At 32.1% G+C, this 19100-nt stretch overlaps 1 protein-coding gene across 1 annotated transcript in view; it reads right to left on the reverse strand.

Moving 5' to 3' along the window:
* Positions 1-19100, reverse strand: part of ATRNL1 (attractin like 1) — a 713182-nt gene that overhangs the window by 459515 nt on the left and 234567 nt on the right. Inside the window, exons 22-24 of the mRNA XM_007469606.1 lie at positions 12104-12198; positions 8389-8467; positions 6247-6404 (exon numbers count right to left, since the gene is read on the reverse strand). Of these exons, the coding sequence (XP_007469668.1) occupies positions 6247-6404; positions 8389-8467; positions 12104-12198 (332 nt within the window). The remainder of the gene's footprint in view (positions 1-6246; positions 6405-8388; positions 8468-12103; positions 12199-19100) is intronic.

Below are 19100 nucleotides of genomic sequence, written 5' to 3' on the forward strand. Positions count from 1 at the left end.
AATTTTTCCAAGTAAATTAACTCCACTGCAGAAAAAAGCTAAAACTTATCTATCAAAATTAATAAATATCTAGCACCCGAAAAGGTAAAACGCAGAATGTCTGGCATCCAATCAAAATATGACTCATAAGGAAAGGCAACCTCAGAAATGACACAAATGATGGAATGTGCAGACAAGGACATTGAAAGAGTTATAGTAACTGTAATTCCATATGTTCAAGATGGCAGAAAATTGATGGACCATGTTAAGGAGAAACATTTTTTCTAAAAACCTTATCAAAATTATAGAAATAAAAAATATAATGTCTGAGATGAAAAATACACTGGATGAGATTAATATGAGATTGGATAATAGAGAAGAAAAGATTAATGAACTTGAAGATATAAGTACCAAAAATATCCAAAGTGAAACGCAGAGAGAAAAGAAAAGAATGAATAAAAACCAAGAACAGAGCATTAGTGGGCAAAGGAACAATTTCAAGCAGTTTAATATACATACAATTGGAATTCCTAAAGAAGAAGAGAGAAGTGGGAAAAAAACTGAGAAATAATGGCTGAACATTTTCTAAATTTCGTGAAAACTATAATTTTATGAATGTATGAAGGTCAGTAAAACCCATGCACAAGAAACATAAAAAAACTCACACCTATACACATCATAATCAAATTGGCCAAAATCAGTGATAAAGAGAAAAAAGAATTTTAATGCAGAAAGAGGAAGATGAGCCATTACATACAAAGGAACAGTAAGGTTAAACACATTTCTCATTAGAAACAACAGAAACCAGAGGACTGCATACAGAAACATCTTTAAAATATCAAAGGAAAAAGCTACAATTAACACCCCCCCCAAAAAAAAGTGAAATAAAGATTTTTTCAGAAATACAGGCAGATATAATGCATTGTCAGCAGATCTGCACTAAAGTGTTAAAGGACGTCCCTTAGGCAGTAGGAAAATGATACTACATAGTACACACTGCTATATTTAAAACAGATAACCCACAAGGACCTACTATATAGCAAGGGGAACGCTATGTTATTCTGTAATAACCTAAATGGGGAAAGAATTTGAAAAAGAATAGATACATATATATGTATAACCGAATCACTTTGCTGTAGACCTGAAACTAACAGAACATTGTTAATCAACTATGCTCCAATATAAAATAAAAATTAAAGAAAAAAGAAATTTGGATTTACAAAAAAGAAATGATGAATATTGGAAACAGTAAATAAGTAAGTAAAAGAGAAGATGTTTTCTTATTTTTAATATCTTTAAATAAAACTATCAAAAATAGTAAAAGCGTAGTATGAATTTTATAATACATGAAGCAGTAAAATATATTCAACAATGGCACAAGGGTCAGGGGGAAGGAAATGAAAGTACACTTTTTAAGGTTAATACACAAAAAATGAGTGATGTAATATCTCTTATAGACAATGAAAAGTTTAAGATGTATATGATAAACTATAAAATAATCACTAAAATAACACAACAGAGTTGTAGTTAATAAGCCAACAAAAAGGATAAAATTAAATCATAAAAAATGCTGAATTCAAAAAATATGGCAGAAAAAAGGAAAGAATGAACAAGGAACAAATAAGAAAAATAGAAAACAAACAGCAAGATGTTAGATTTAAACCCAAAGACATACAGTAATACCTCAAAGATACTGTAGGTTCAGTTCCAGACCACTGCAATAAAGCAAATATTGTAAAGCATTTCACATAACGTTTTTGGTTTCCTAGTGCATATAAAAATTATATTTGTAAAAAAAAATTATATTTGTACTATACTATAGTCTGTTAAGTGTGCAATAGCATATCTAAAAACATGTATTGGGATGGCCAAAAAGTTCATTTGGTTAATGAATATGTTGCGAGATAAAGTTCTTAATGAAAATGAAAAAATGTGTCTTTTATTTTTACTTAAAACCAAATGAACTTTTTGGCCAACACAATACATACTTAAATTTAAAAATTCTTTATTGCTGAAAATGCTAACCATCATCTGAGCCTTCATTGAGTCCCAGTAGTAACATCCAAGATCACTGATCACAGATCACCAAAACAAATATAATAATAGCAAAAAAAAGTTTGAAATATCATGAGAATTACCAAAATGAGACACAGGGACACAAAGTGAGCAGATGTTTTGGAAAAATGGTGCCTATAGACCTGCTCAACTCAGGGTTGGCACAAACCTTCAATTTGTAAGAAACGCAGTATCTGCAAACTGCAATTAAGGAAAGCTCAATAAAATGAGGTATGCCTGTAAATATATATACCTTACACATAAATGATTTAGGATTGGATGAAAAAGACAATTATATGCTACCTAAAATAAATCCACTTTAAATATAAAAGCACAAAGAGGCTAAAGTAGAAGGATGAAAAGTAACATAGCATTCTAGCAGTAATTTTAAAAAGCTGGAGTGACTTTGCTATTAATATTTGGCAAAATAAATTTTAATTTCTTGTAAATAAATTTTAAAGCAAAGAATATTACCAGGAATATAGAAAGTAATTTCCTAACAATAAAGAGGTCAAGTTACCAATTCATCAAGAACACATAAAAACCCTAAACATTTATCCATCTAAAGTAAGAGGGCTTCAAAATACATGATGTAAAAACTGCCAAAACTACAAGAACAAATAAACTAACCTACAGTAACAGAGATTTCAATGCTCATTTTTCAAATTGACAGGGCATCCATGTGGACACTAGATGACTTGAAAAAGCGATCAACCAACCTGCCCTAATTGACATTTGTACAAGACTTCACCCAACAAGAGGAGAGCACACCTCTTTTGCAACTGTCCAAGGAACATTTACCAAAATAGATTCATATCTGGGTGCTCTGGTCTTCGAAAGGTGATTAGGTAGGTCGTGAGGGTAGATTGCTCATGAATGGAATTAGTGCTCCTATAAAAGCAGTCCCACAGAGCTCCCCATCCTCTTCCATCATGTGAGGACACAGCAAGAGGGCACAGGCTATAAACCAGGAAAAGGGCCATCACCAAAACCTGACCATTCTGGTGCCTTGACCTTGAACTTCCCAGCCTCCAGAACGGTAAGCAATGAATTTCTGTTGTTTATAAGCTACCCAGTCAATAGTATTTTTTCACAGCAGCCCAAATGGACTAAGACACTAGGTTTATTCATTTTCTATTGCTGTAGTAACCAATTAACACAGTATTAGTGGCTTAAGACAATTCATATTTACTGTCTTATAGTTCTGTATGTTAGAAATCTGATAGAGGTTTCAGTGGACTAAAATCAAGGTGTCAGCAAGGCTGCGTTTCTTTTTAGAGGTTCTAGTGAAGAATCTGTTTACTCAACTTTTGCAGCTTCTAGAGTCTATATTCCTTGGCCCGAGCCCCCTTCCTCCATATTCAAAACCAGTAATGTTGCTTCCCTCTGACCATTCTTCTGCAGGCACATCACCCTCTGACTCTGACCTCAGCCACAAATGGTTACATTAAGATTCATGAAGTTAGGCTGGTCCACCCTGGTAACTCAGAGTAATCATCTTAATGTCCTAAACTTAATCACATCTTCAAAGTCCTCTTCGTCCATGTAAGATAATATATCCACAGGTACCAGAGATTAGGATGTGGTAACCTTTGTGGAGCCATTATTCTGCCAAAAACACTGGACCATAAGTCTCAGTAAATTTTTCAAATTCAAATCAAAAAAAAAAAATTCAAATCATTCAAAATATATTCTGCGACTACACTGGAATTACATTAGAGATAAGTGACGGAAGCATTTCTAGAAATTCTCTAAATAGTTGGAAATAAAATATCCCACTTTTAAATACCCCACTGATCAAGGAGGAAATCAAAAAGGAAATTAGAAAGCATTCACCTTAAGACATCAGAAAAAGAAGAGCAAATTAATGTCAAGGAAGCAAAAGAAAGGGAGTAATTAGAGAGAAGAAATTAATGAAATAAAAAATAGAAAAATAAATGAAATTGATAACTCTCTAACCAGACTGACCAAGAAAAGAAAAAAAGAGAGGGGAAACTAATTACCAATACCAGGAATTAGATGACATCAGTGGATGATATGTGAATATTGTAAAAAAATCTTTTGCCAATAAATTCTACAAATTAGATAAAATGGGAAAGACACAACTGAGAGACACAAATGGACAGAGCTCGCTCAAGAAAAAATAGATAACCAGAAAAGCTCTCAATCTATTAAGGAAATTAAAGTTGTAGTTAAAACATTCCCATAAAGAAAATCACAAGTTCAAATTCATTCAATGTTGAATTCTACCACAAATTTAAGAAGGAAATAATATGGATTCTATATCAATTCTTTCAGAAAATTACACAGGAAGGAATACTTCCTAATTTATTTTATAAGGCCAGCAGTACCATGCTACAAAGTCAACAAGATTATAATAATAGAAAACTACAAACTAACATGCCTCATAAACATAGGTACAGAAATTCTTAAAATTTTAACAAATCAAATGCAACAATATATTAAAGGTATAATACAAAATGACTAAGTGGAGCTTACCCCTGATTAGTAAGGATGGTTAAACATTCAAAAATCAATGTAATTCAATTCTATTAGCAAATAGATCTCAATTCAAATAATTTTACTATTTTATGTTTAAAAATGGAAAGTTTATTACAGTTCTGTAAACAAACACACATACTCATCTGCCTTAATATAACATATCCCATAAGACTAATGTGATGATTTTACTCAAAGACTAAGAACTGGGCTCTACCTATCTTGACCATCACGGTTATTTTCCACATTTTATTATTTTGGGAGAGTGGGATATTTTAACTTCACTATTCAAATTCTGGTTTGGCTTCCAGAATATATTACTAGTATGATCTCAAAAGAAAATCCAATTTAGAAAGGTAATTTCTAACCATTAAATATTCATGAACATTCTAAAGTAACTGTGTAATTTGCTTAAAATTAAATATAATTAGATAGCCATGAAATAAAGGGCAGGAAACAATAAAAAAAGTAACAATTCTTTCAGTTTTAATTACTATTTAATAAGCTCAAGGATGAGCCCTTTTGTCACCTTCAATCATAATCTGAATAAAACAAGTGAAATCCGATTAACATTTCTATATAAATCTTAGAAAATGTAATGATATATCCAGCATCCTCAAAGTCAAAATTCTAAAAACCTACAAGGAAATATTTCTGGCATTCTTTTTTTACTATATTAGCATCTAATTCAATCACAATGAAGAAGTAACTTTATCAAATTAATTTCTATTACTATTTACTGAGTAGTAATTTGTACTAATATTTCTTGAACAGGTAAGTAATTTCCTTAACTTAGACATGGAATCAACCTTACAATAAGAATTTTTCCAGCAAATAAATGATTTTTACAAATCACTCAGTCCTCTCACAAATCACATAGAAATTAATATAAATAAAACATGCAAAATTTTCTATATAAAAGAAGAGTAAATGATCTGTAATTTTTTAAAGATTATAAAACACAATGGCTCAGCACAGAGCTTGGCACACGTGAGCTATTTAGTAAACTAATTTGAATTCATTCTAATCAAACAGTCATAAAAGGATGAATAAATAAATCCCAACATTAAAACATATAGACTTTTTCTTTTATAAAAGCGTAAATTAAGTATACAAACCTTGACTATTTCAACATAGAAAGAACATCCTAAATGTTCCTAGCAATAAATCAAAAGCCTTTAGCGGCCTATCACTGAACACAATAAAAGTAAAATATACAACATATATAGAGTAGATAAAGAAATCAATAGTGAAAGGTAGTGAGCCTTAAAGAATTAACTATTAGGTACTGCTAATCCTACATTTTTAAGGAAGGTTTGAATTATGTTCAGTATATAATAAAGATTACTAAACACAGCAAATGATTTCAAGTTGGACTGTAAGAAAAGAGTATCTATTTGACCCTCAAAGAATAAAATTAATCAGAAAATACGAACAATGTAGTTATTTCAAGTTTTGATGCATTTTTAAAGAATATAATCTCAATGAAAAATTACGACATTCTTTGGTTAATTCAATATTATTTGTGTAAACATTTTTTACGAAGACATTCATCATCACAGACATTCACTGTATCCTTTGTATGGAGGGTCAATACTTGTTTTCATATTGCTCAAAATATACAAATCTTTATCACCTCTTTGAACAAAAACAGCATTCTTTTTGTAATGAAAATACTCAGTGGTCATTAGACTAAATACTATTAACACTTACCTGTATTTTAATGGGCCATGAAAAGTTGCTGACATACACATAGAACGTAATGTTTGGATTGCTTCTAAAGTTAAATTTTTCATAGGAAAAACTATCTCTGTATTCTTTTATATTAGTCTTGGAAACTATAGGGGTCTCCTCCCCGGATATTGTTCCAGCTAAAATGTAAATAATAATAACAAATTTAAATAATTCATATTAGGAAACAGGTATCTTTATTAACATAATATATACATATATATTATATTTACTTAATTTTTGTAACTATACTTATAAGAACATAACTATCCAAATAAAGTCATGTTTTACAACTTAGAATGACAAAGAAAAAAGAAAATGAGATTTGTCATACATATTGATATAATGGAAACAGATTTAGTATAAAAATTATTTTTTACAGTGATTAAGCGATACACTGATTAAGTGCTACGTACTAGGCACTGGCTTAGAGACTTTATATTCTATTCTAAAAAAAAATTTATCCCAGAGATATTCCAGCTCTGTTTTTCAAACTGAAAACTGAGCCTCAGAAAGATTAAGACACTTGCCTTAAGTTTATAGCTACTGAACAGTAAAGTCCTTTTTGGAACTCAGGTATATAAGGCTTCAGAAACTGAGTTTTTTCTACTTCTCCACAGAGCCTTTCAAAACAAATCAGGACATATTTCACATGCCTCAATCCAATTTAAAAACGGAAAAGAAATCAAATTTTTTTGTTTACCACAAATTGAACCACCACTACTTTGAATAAATTGGGAGGATATAATTTAAAATATGAGTTAAACGTTCAATTACTTAAACACATATTGGGTACTCAATAAATATTTACTGAAATTAACCAAATGGAAGAATTTCCAACAATCTTTTACCAAGACCTCCACCTTAACAGTAAAAATAATTAGGACACTGAGCAACTGAATTAATTTCTAACTGATGACCTCTTCCAAAATAACCTTGGATGCTTTTTTAAAATGCAGATTTCCTGATGACATCTTCCAAACTGATAAATCAAAATTTCTGAGATTTGGTTCTGGGAATCTGAAGGTTACAAGTGATCTCTTGCATATTAAAACCACTGTTCTAAAGTGATTACACAGGTTTTATGTATTTATGTTGACAAATTTTAAAACTCTTGTAGAGTCAGTTTATTATGCAGAATTTCAAATTTACAGTACAAGTTATCATGAATTCTTATTAATGAAACTCACAGAGCCAAGATTTCACTATATTTTTACACTATTGAACAAAATATCTACATAATTGTCTAATCTTTTCCATTTTTACACATGTAATATAAAATCTGGAATTGCAAAGACCTCTTCACTCTTGACTTCTGTTTCCATTATTCTACATATTAAAATAGCATAGTAACTTAATTTTAAGAAATCAAATATGGATTTCTAAGGATCCATATATTTTCTTTAAAAAGCTTCCAGCACTTTTATGCAACAGTGTATCTTTTACATAGAAAGTAGAAAGCAATAGAATTTCCTAAAATGTAAATATAAAACGGTGAGAATACTTTTTCATAATACAGCATACAGACTTATACTTCTTCTTAGTTATGTTTCTTAAAAGTTAACCATTTCAACTTATAAACCTTATTATGGAAGAACTATTAAGTGCAGGGGTTTTTTACCCTCTCTCGGCACCAAAGCTGACAAAGGTAGGGGGTAAGCTTAAAAGTAATAGATAATTTGGTAATTTATCAGCATATACAGAAAAAATTCACAGTCTTTTATCAATATTAAGGTCAATAATTAAATTTATAGCTTCAATGGTGAATCAAGTAATTGAAATCTCAGCCTCTTTAGTCATTAAAGAAGTAATCTATCTTAATTAAAATCACAGGAATTCATAACACTGTCATAAAAAAAATTAAGTAGTGTAAAATGCTGTTATCTACCTAATTTTAATTGAATTAGGGAGAAAGTTAACACTGTAATGAAGCTTTATTAATAATGCTACTTATTATTTTTACCTGAAACAGCAGGTAATATTATATGCATAATTATGGCATATAGTATATATATGCCATATAATATTTTTAAATTTCAATTATTTAAATTAACATAAAAGGTCATAGAACACCCTACGTACAGGAACAGAAGCGAAAGACACATGACAACAAAATTCTCTTACCTGTTGAACCAACTGACCATGTAATGTTGAGATTAAAGTTGTTTGATGCATTAATTGAAATATCCAAATTTTTGTTTGACTACCAAGAAAGAAAATACTGTCGTTAAAAAAATCAAATTATACTAGATAGATATGTTTACTGTTTTAATTATGTCCATGCTATATTTCTCAAACTGTAAACATCATGTCAATACTCAAGTGAGAAAGTGTAGACGCCAATTACACTTTTTTAGTGAAAAAATATAGGTGATAAATTCAAAGGTATATTTAAAGTTCCCATTTATCTTCCCTACTATGATCTGGCCATCTCTATGTAAGCCAGAGGCTGCTATAATTCAATATTTTAGCAATTGCGGCTTCGTATTAATTAAGTCAGGCTCATGAGGCAACAAAATGAGTTTATAAAGACTGTGCATCATTGAGTCAGGCGACCTTGGGTTCAAATCTTAGTTCTTTAATGTACATGCTGATTGATACAGGGAAGGTTAGCTCTCCTTCCCAAAAATCAGTTTCCTTATCTCTGAAATGGGGATTTCATGACTTTCCTAAAGACTTTCTTGTGAACATTAAATGAGATTCTTCATCTTCTTCCTTACCAGAATCAAGAAGGCACGATTGCTGACCTCTGAGAAGGAGTTGATTTTTTTATATTAATGGAGTGGTTCAAAAATAGTTGCTTTTCTACAAAAACAAAACATGGTAGAAACAATGTACCCCTAAGAAAACTTAAATCATTATTTTTATCTTGAAGTCACATCTTCATGATTGTGTGTGCCTTATTTTGGGTCGGGGAAATGTGAGAATAACTGGTATTATTGCTAGAAAGGTCACACAAAATTTGCAACTGATATAGGAAACTATAGAACTCTTCTTGAATTTTTAGTTCATCCTCTCAAGTTTAGGCATTACTGAAATATGTGGTACCATAACTAAAGCCCTATAAAATACATTTAAGGTCAAGGAAATATACTGGACTGGAAGAGGTAATACTGTGACTACCACAGTAAATGAAAAATTAGTCATTTAGAACATTGTTGTTAGATGTGGATAAGTTCAGCAAGATATTATACAAGAAACTACTCCAGAAATTGTTCACATAAAAGCATTGGCTGGAGATGATGTACAGTGGGTTAGAATTATATCTGTTTTCAAAATATAATAAATGCATAAATAATGAAGGTACCTATTTTTTTATTTTTTGTAGGATAAGCAGGAAACCCAGACCAATAATCCATTTTAATTTCAGAAATTGTTCCAAGTTGAATTTCTCTTTAATTATAAATTGTATAAATATAATTATAAATTAGTTATAATGATGTTACAAGCATCCTCGGTGGCACTTCTCATGATAGTTTAGTGTCCTTCCGTTTCCAAAAACATGTGTCTGGGCTCTTGGCTTCAACTGAACAACACAGCAGAAAGTAAAACTGAAAGCTGTGACATTTGTAAGAATTCAAGTTCTTCTGGAAATTGAAGGAGGAGAGGATAGCCAAGAGAGAAGCAAACTAGAATTATGGCTAATCTGAGCCTATGTGTATGACACTACGGATCATATTGGAGAGAAGCATTACTCACACCCACATTGTGAGTCAGATATCCCACTTATATTAAATGTCTTATATCCTCAATGAACTCTACAAGTACCATTAAACATTCAAGAAGCCAAAGGTAAAGACTAAATTCTGATTCACGCTGCAACATGGATGAACACTGGAAACACTGAAACATTAGGCTAAGTGAAATAAGCCGGACACGGAAGTACAAATGTTGTATGATTACACATATGAGGTACCTGGAACACAGAAACTGACAGAGACTGATAGAGAAAGTAGAATAAAGGTTACCAGAGGCTGGGGGTAGGGGAGGAATAGGGAGTTATTGCTTAATGGATACAGAAATTCTATTTGGACTGATGAAAAATTTTGATGATGGATAGTGGTAATGGTTGCATAACACTGCAAATGTACTTAAATGCCACCAAATTGTATACCTAAAAATGGTTAAAATTATAAATTTTACTTTATGTTTTACCACAATAAAAAAGAAGTCTACAGTGTTTACAATGCACTTATTAAAACATTCTTATTATACAGAAAATGTAGTTTCTGACATATTAATATGTCTTTATAAAAATACACACCATCAGTGAAGAGAGTATTATACTTGTAAGAAGACATCCTCAAAAAGCCTTATTTAAAAGTCAAAACTTTAAATGTAGCCCCAAGAATGTAGGCATCCCTTAAAATCTAAGGAATAAGGAGTATTTCCCTATTTTGGGGAAAAAGGGCTCTTACTTTACTGGAAAATGAAAATTTAAATTATACTATTTGTTGGCAAGTTCAGTAAAATATTTTAGAGGAAAGAAGCTAGCGAATGCCAGGATACATTTTGAGGTTTCACCTATTTGAAAAACTAGTAAAATATATGATATAGATTTAGTAAGCTGGATTGATGTATACTAAGAATACAGCATTTGAGAAAGAGTGACATCAGCAAGATGGTGGAATAGGAAGTCACAGCGCTCATCCCTGACAAAAAGAAAACAATTTAACAATGATAGATGGACCAAAACACCTTTATGACAGGATCAAATTCCAGTTAAGAAGTTGCAGGACAAAAAAATGAATACAAAACTGAGAATAGCCACATTATAATGGGTAAAAAGAACAATTTCACTTTACCAAGCTCAGCACCTCCCCCAAGCCAGCGCAGCTCAACATCAGAAAGATCAACTTGGCCAATGACTGCTCCCTCAGGGGAAAGAGAGAGTGTAGGATATATCCAACATACTTGTCCTTTAATGGTACTGCCCAAAGGACCTATTTCTGTCTCCACTACGACAGAGAGCACTGAGAGAACAAGCATGTGTGGACATCTGACATCAGCTAAGAGAAAACAAACAAAATGTGGGTGGCTCACTACAGCCAACATGACTCAGAGAGATTGGGAGAAGGTGCACAACCCTGAGAACTTCTCCCCCAGAAGAAGTTGTTAAAGGGTACAAACTTGCAAAGAGTAGGTAAATCCTAGAGATCTAATGCACAATATAGTGATTATAGACAACAAATACTGTATCATAAACTTCAAAGTTGCTAAGAGACTAGATTTTAATTATTGCGCCCCCAAAATTACAATTATGTGACATGACAGAGGTGTTAGCTCATGCTATGTTTGTAATCATATTGTAATATATGCACATGTTAAATCAGCATATTATACAGTTTAAACTTACACAATGTAATATGTTAATTGCATCTCAATAAAAATATTTTTTTTAAAACCTAGCATTCATATAACTCAGATAAAACAGTTGATTTAGAAAAAATATAATGAAAACTTACTACTATGTAACAGTATATTTTTAAAAAAAGAAAATATATATAAGATAGCCTGTGTTTTGAAGCTTTGGGTTATATTTTCAAAAAGACTACTGCCAGTCTCAGAACGTAATTAAAAGCATAAACACTGTTGTAAGCCTGAAAAATAATAGAAATAATGCATAAATTGTAGGACTATTTACAAAATCTGAAATATCAAGCTCACAAATTCTCTGAATCACAAAGATAACTAGGTCTTACAAAAAGAAAAAATTAACAGGATTAGTCTTTCTACAAAAGCCCTACAGTGTGATAATTCTGAGAAGAGGTACAATTACAATGAAAGATGATGAAAAGCTGTATCCGTTGATATTTTAAAAGTTAAATTATCTTCTCACCTGTTCTGGGTTTGCTATGAAGTTTATGGCAGTATGATGGCGATCATCTTCCTGTAATAAGCTGAATGTAAACTGATAATCAATCAAAAGGCTGTCTGTAGGGGAAAAAAAATACAATCCTGATATGTACTTTTAAAAATTGTTTGACAAACAAAAGTTAGGTGAAAATATATTGCATATCAGATTTGAAAATTATTATCATTAATTCTCAGTGGCCTATTCAAGACTGGCAAAATATAAATCTTTGTTATCAAGCAACAAAAAGCAAAATATAGATATGAAAGTAGTCCTAACTCTTCAAAATTCTATTTATGACTTCTCTTGCTATTATAAAGGTTCTACAAACACTGTAGCCATTCTGGAAACTACACAAGAGAATAAAATAAAGTCATCCACAATCTTACAATCAGAGAAAAATACAGGTAACATTTTGGTGCATTTTATTCCAGTTATAATTCTGTAGATAGAAAGACGGGGAGACATTTTGGTATCCTAGTTTCATAAAATCAAAATTCTTTGAAAGCATGAATTTTAATAGCTAAGTAATATTTCATCACATGCCATAATGCATTTACTTGGACCTATTACTGTAGTAATTTCAACTTTCAGCAGTTTTTAAATGACTCTGTGATAAGCATCATTCTACAAAAGTGACTCTTATTAACAATCGGTAAAAAGAATTCAGTGGTAAACATTTTTAAATTTTGTCCATATATAATAATACTGAAACCAAGGTGAAACATTTAAATGTTATAGGTCATGAATAGCTTCACGTGTTATGAGTGAAGTATGACTCATAATGTTAAACTGCCACCTTTTATGGATCAGAAAATAAAGGAATTAAAACATAATTCTGAACCAGTTCATGTAGGTCAAATCTGAAAAAGCCTCCCAGAATAGAACAGAGATGAAAATCACTCAAGAGGAATATCAGACATAGAAATTTTCAACATATGCAGGGAAAGTGTTGTTAAAAGCAGATAATCATAACAAATTGAAAAGGAGCACATATATGTTAAATATATGATAAAAAATCTGTGGAAGATTCAAACCTAAATGTCAAAAGGAAATGCCCTGCATAAAAGATAAAAAGATATTATTTGGCCATAAAGAAGAATGAAGTACTGATACCTGCTATAACATGGATGAACCTTGAAAACATTATGATAAATAAAAGAAGCCATCACAAAATCCACATATTCCATGATATCATTTATACGCTATTTCAGAGCAGACAAATCTTTAAAGAGAGAAAAAAGGTTGCCAAAGGCTAGGGGAAAGGAGAATGAGGAGTGACTGATTGATAATATGTACTAGGTTTCTCTTAGGAGTGAGGAAAATGTTATAAATTAGGTAGTGGTGATGTCTGCACAACCTTGTGAATATACTAAAATAATCACTGAATGTACACTTCAAAAGGGTGAGACTTTAGGTATATGAATTATATCTCAATAAAGTTGTTATTAAAAAAATAGACATCCAGGCATATCCATATGGGCATGTGCACACATGCACGCACGTGCACACACACACACATACATATTCATACAAACAAATTAGTTGTTTAGAAAGCAAGATTAGGCAAGATGCTAGGTGATCTTGAGTAACATGTCAAAAGACAAGAAACTGAAGCAATATTTTATGAAATATATATACTCAACCATCCTGCCTACACAGAAAAACAACATAATGATAATTCCACATAAGCAAATGCCCTAAAATATAAGATCTACATACTCATCCTGAAAAAAAGTTATTTATACAAATGCTACAACTAAGAGACAAATACAGATATGGAAATAGCATAGCAAAAAGGTCTGTCAGTGAACAGATGACAGATTTCAAGTTAGAATAAAAGAAGAAAACGAAGTTAACATTCTTGTGTCTAAAATCAGATTGTTTACAAAGAAATATAACACAACTAAAAAGCTACTAAAATAATAAAAAATTTCAGTATGTGGCCAGATATAAAATATAAATACCTACAGTTCTTATTTGGGGGCTATTTTAACACAAAAAAACCACACCACCTTAATTGCTATAACTAAATAGTCAGCCCTAACATCTAAGATCTCCAGACCACTTTCAATGTATATCCTCTGCTTATAATAAAGCTATCCTGAAAGTACAGAGTATTCGAGTCCTAGAAGCCTTCTTGGAAATTGAACACAACGTAATTAATGCATAATTAAAGTACATGCAGAAATTGAAATCAAGAATGATGTCAAGAGAGATAATAGGCAGGTGAAAAAGTATTAAACGGATAGAAGATTAAATGGGGTGCACAGGACTTCAGTGCAAGGCAGCAACAAGGAGAGGTAAAATATCGCTTCAAAGGAGATGAAATTTTTCAGTGAGTAAAGAAAAGTGGTTATTTGTCAAACTCAAAGGAAGAAAGGTTGATACTATTTCTATGTCTAGATTCTAAGGGGTCAACACTGGGAAAGAAAAAACAGTCAACACTTCCCTTAGAGAAGAGTCAAGTTTCAGGATACAACAAGTTTCTGTTAAAGCAAGATAGTAGAGTTTCAAAAAGAGATTAAGAATATACTTGGTGGTTTAATTTAAAAAATAATAACATTTTTTAAAGGAAAGAAAGATTAATGCCCCAGAACCAATGAGCATACTTAGCTCCCAGGTTCTTCTTTCTAAACACCATTCTCCAATATAAGGAACCATGGCTTCTTGGGAAAATGGTTGATTATAGGGCTAGGGCTGGAAAGTACAATATGAGTCTGAAATTTCTTATAGTGTCAGAAAATAAGGAAGTACTCAGAGAATGATAGAGTCTTGCCAAAACAACAGAGGAGACAATTTGAGGGAGTTCCCAATGGCCAAATCTAGAGCAATTTCAGCTGTAAAATAAATAACAATAGTAATTTATCATAAGCCACAATGTGTGTGTATCTCCATGGGTCCATACTGATAAATACAAATAAGTGAATAAACAAATAAATGAAGGAGAAGAGACAGCTCTTCCTTATAGTTAATAAATGTAGAGGAAACAGAAGAAATAACAGAATAGAAAATCACCATTTGGCAAGAACATCAATGTATGGTAAAAATAGAGGGTGACAGTATGGTGAGAAATAGGACATTTACATAATTTCAAAGAATTTCCCCATAATACACTCACTAAATACAATAAAAACAGAAACTTTAGAGTGGAATAACTAGTAGACATTGTGCATTAACAAGTGACCAAAGACAACACCACCAATAATGGAACAAACTGATATCATATGCTTCCCGACAGGATGCACTGAGAAAAAACACACATCACTTCTGTGGTATCATTACTAAAAATGCATAACCTGAATTTCATCATGAAAAAACATCAGACAAAACCAAATTGAGGGATATTCTATAAAATAACTGTCCAACACTTTCCAAGGGTCAAAGTCATAAAAAAAAATGTGCACATTTTTTGTAAATCTGAAATTATTTCACATGGAAAATTTTAAAAGAGCTTTTAAAAAAGCTGCCTATATGTCCTCAAGTTTCATTCATGTCATATATTACAGGATTTCCATTCAACCGTCAATAAACATTTAAGCTAGTTCTACATCTTGATTCTATTAAACAGTGTGGCAAGGAACACTGTAATGCTATCACCTCTTCAAGATCCTGATTTCAACTCTTTTGGATAAACACCCAGAATGATATTGCTGGAGCTAAGTGAAATAAAACAGTCACAGAAGGACAAATACCGCATAATTCTACTTATATGAGGTATCTAAAATAGTCAAGCCCATAAAATTAGAGAGTAGCAAGATGGTTGCCATGGGCTGAGAGGAGAGGAAAAACAGGAGTAAATAATCAACAGACATAAAGTCTCAATTATGCAAGGTGAATAAAAATTTGTTGAGAATAGATTTCATGTCAAAAATAAGATAATTTTTATTTGATTTTAAAACTGCCAATATGGAAAAAACAATGAATAAAATTAATTTAAAGGTATGATATGCTGGTAGTTACAAGAGAACAGATGACATACCTAAAGATATTAAGGACAAATTAAAGAAAAATAATTCTGAGAAATATTTCCTTTGTCATGCCATGTTTGGAAAAGAAATAAATACACTAAAAGTGTATATTAGCTTCTTATTGCTGTTACAAATTACCAGAAACTTAGAGGCTTAAAGCAAAATGAATTTATTCTCTTATAGTTCTGTAAGTCTGAAGTCCAAATGAGTCTTACAGGCTAAAACCAGAGTGTTAGGGGTGGTTCCTTCTGGAGGATATTCAAAAAGAATCCACTTCCTGCCTCTTCTAGCTTCTGAAGACCTCTCATTCTTTAGCTCATGACCCCTTCCCTCCTCTCTTTCCAACCTCTTCCTTCCATCATCACAGTTCCCACTACTGTAGTCAAATCTCCCTCTGTACCCTTTCAGAAGAAAGCATGTAATTATACTGGGTCCACCAGAATAATCCAGGAAAATCTCATCTCAAAATCTTTAATTGAATCATATCTGCAAATCCCCTTTTACCATTTATGGTAATATAGTCACAAGTTTCAGGAATTAGGATGTGGACTTCTTTGGAGGGGGAAGCCATTATTCAGCCTACCACAGTGTCATTACATAGATAAAAGACTGGGAAAGTATCAGATACAATGTTACCAATAATTTTCTCTGGATAGAAGAATTTCAGTGATTTTTAATTTGTCTTTTTGTCTATTTCTTTTCTAGAATGAAACACACATTACTTCCATAACTGGGGCCAAAAAGGGGGAAATTTGTTAAAAGAAGTGTTCAGAGAACTTTTTTCTTTTGATCCTTGATCTTTAATGTGTTTTTCACATGACTTACACTTACATGTTAAGAAATTAGATTTATATGATTGTATATCTTTCCAGAAATGGCATATCTAATTCCTAATCCATTTATTTCTTAGGTATAGACAAATAAAAACATGTAAAATAATTAGTCTCTCTGCCTAGTCTTCTCTGGCTAGAGCAAACCAAGGGTGAAGTTCCAATATGCAACAGCAGACTTTTTTAGGTAGTTCAGACAATACTGGACTAGCAGTCCTGGAGCAAAAAAAAAAAAAAAAAAAAGGGGCTGGGTCACAAAGAGTTAATAACAAATTATATACAAAATCAAGCTCATGAGTAAGACACAAACAGCATGTTAAAAGGAATTTAGGGCTTCCCTGGTGGCTCAGTGGTTGAGAGTCCGCCTGCCAATGCAGGGGACACGGGTTCGTGCCCCGGTCCGGGAAGATCCCACATGCCGTGGAGTGGCTGGGCCCGTGAGCCATGGCCACTAAGCCTGCGCGTCCGGAGCCTGTGCTCCGCAATGGGACAGGCACAACAGTGAGAGGCCCGCATACCACAAAAAAAAAAAAAGGAGTTTAAGCAAATAAAACATCAAGAGAAAAGATTCTAACATGCAAAAAATGTTTTAAAAGGTCAGATATTCCAGCAAACTAATGGTTAATTGCAAAATGATGACTAAAACTTTATACATAGAAAAGACATTTTGAAAGAGAACTTGAAGTATGAAGAAAGTTTCTGAGTACATTACATATGGGGGTGATGAAGAGCAAATGGTGAATATTTGTTTTACTCTTTTAATGAAAGCTATATAAAATAATGTATTTTTAAGAAAAGAGTAACCAGTGATAAAAACCATCAAACATATTGGAACTATCGACATATCTGAGGTCTAAGAAGGCAAACATGCCAGGATCACAAGTGAGTGAAATCAACCTTGACTTGTGTATGCTGTATCAATGCACTGTTCATAAAAATTTCAGAAATTCTTAATGTGAATATTTTGAGAAAGGAACTAAGGCCTAATGATTTGCTTTTTTACCAGTGAATATTGTATTTTACTTTTAATTTGGCATTATGTACAGTATTTAAGGAGAACTCAACTGTAATCTTCCATTTACCAACTGGGTTATCATATGCAAGTTAATTAACCTCAATGAGATTCAATGGTACAATGAGGATAAAACTGCCTACCTCATAGGATTGCTCTGTGAGTTAAACATAATTGTGGTAGTATGTACTTGGCTTGACTGTCTCACAGAATAAAGGCATTCAATAAATATTATTTCACTTTCATTATTCACTATATTGGCTCTGAATTAATTCTAAAAGATTTCAAAAGTCAAACATTCTCATATGTGTATTTATATAGAGTTTTATATTTGTTCATAAATATATGAGTTCATGATCATGTATTCAGCCATCCTGAGCGGTGTGAAAAGGATGCATACAGACTTTGACAACAACATCAAGAATTCAAATATGTTTTAAACAATGGCGTATGTATAAGAACACGTATTTGCCAACTTAGACAATTGTTTATTAAATGATAAAACTTATGCTAATGTAAGTTCAAGTATACTCACAGTGTAAATGTATCACAGTCATATTTAAAATGTAGCTGCAGGCTCTATTTACAATAGCCAGGAGATGGAAACAACCTAAGTGTCCATCATCGGATGAATGGATAAAGATGTGGCACATATTTACAATGGAATATTACTCAGCCATAAAAAGAAACAAAATTGAGCTATTTGTAATGAGGTGGATGGACCTAGAGTCTGTCATACAGAGTGAAGTAAGTCAGAAAGAGAAAGACAAATACTGTATGCTAACACATATATATGGAATTTAAGAAAAAAAAATGTCATGAAGAACATAGGGGTAAGAAAGGAATAAAGACACAGACCTACTAGAGAATGGACTTGAGGATATGGGGAGGGGGAGGTTAAGCTGTGACAAAGTGAGAGAGTGGCATGGACATATATACACTACCAAACGTAAAATAGATAGCCAGTGGGAAGCAGCCGCATGGCACAGGGATACCGGCTCGGTGCTTTGTGACCACCCAGAGCGGTGGGATAGGGAGGGTGGGAGGGAGGGAGACGCAAGAGGGAAGAGATGGGAACATATGTATATGTATAACTGATTCACTCTGTTATAAAGCAGAAACTAACACCCCACTGTAAAGCAATTATACTCCAATAAAGATGTAAAAAA

This window comes from Lipotes vexillifer, unplaced genomic scaffold, assembly GCF_000442215.2.
Source record: "Lipotes vexillifer unplaced genomic scaffold, Lipotes_vexillifer_v1.1 scaffold240, whole genome shotgun sequence".
Classification (NCBI taxonomy): Eukaryota; Metazoa; Chordata; class Mammalia; order Artiodactyla; family Lipotidae; genus Lipotes; species Lipotes vexillifer.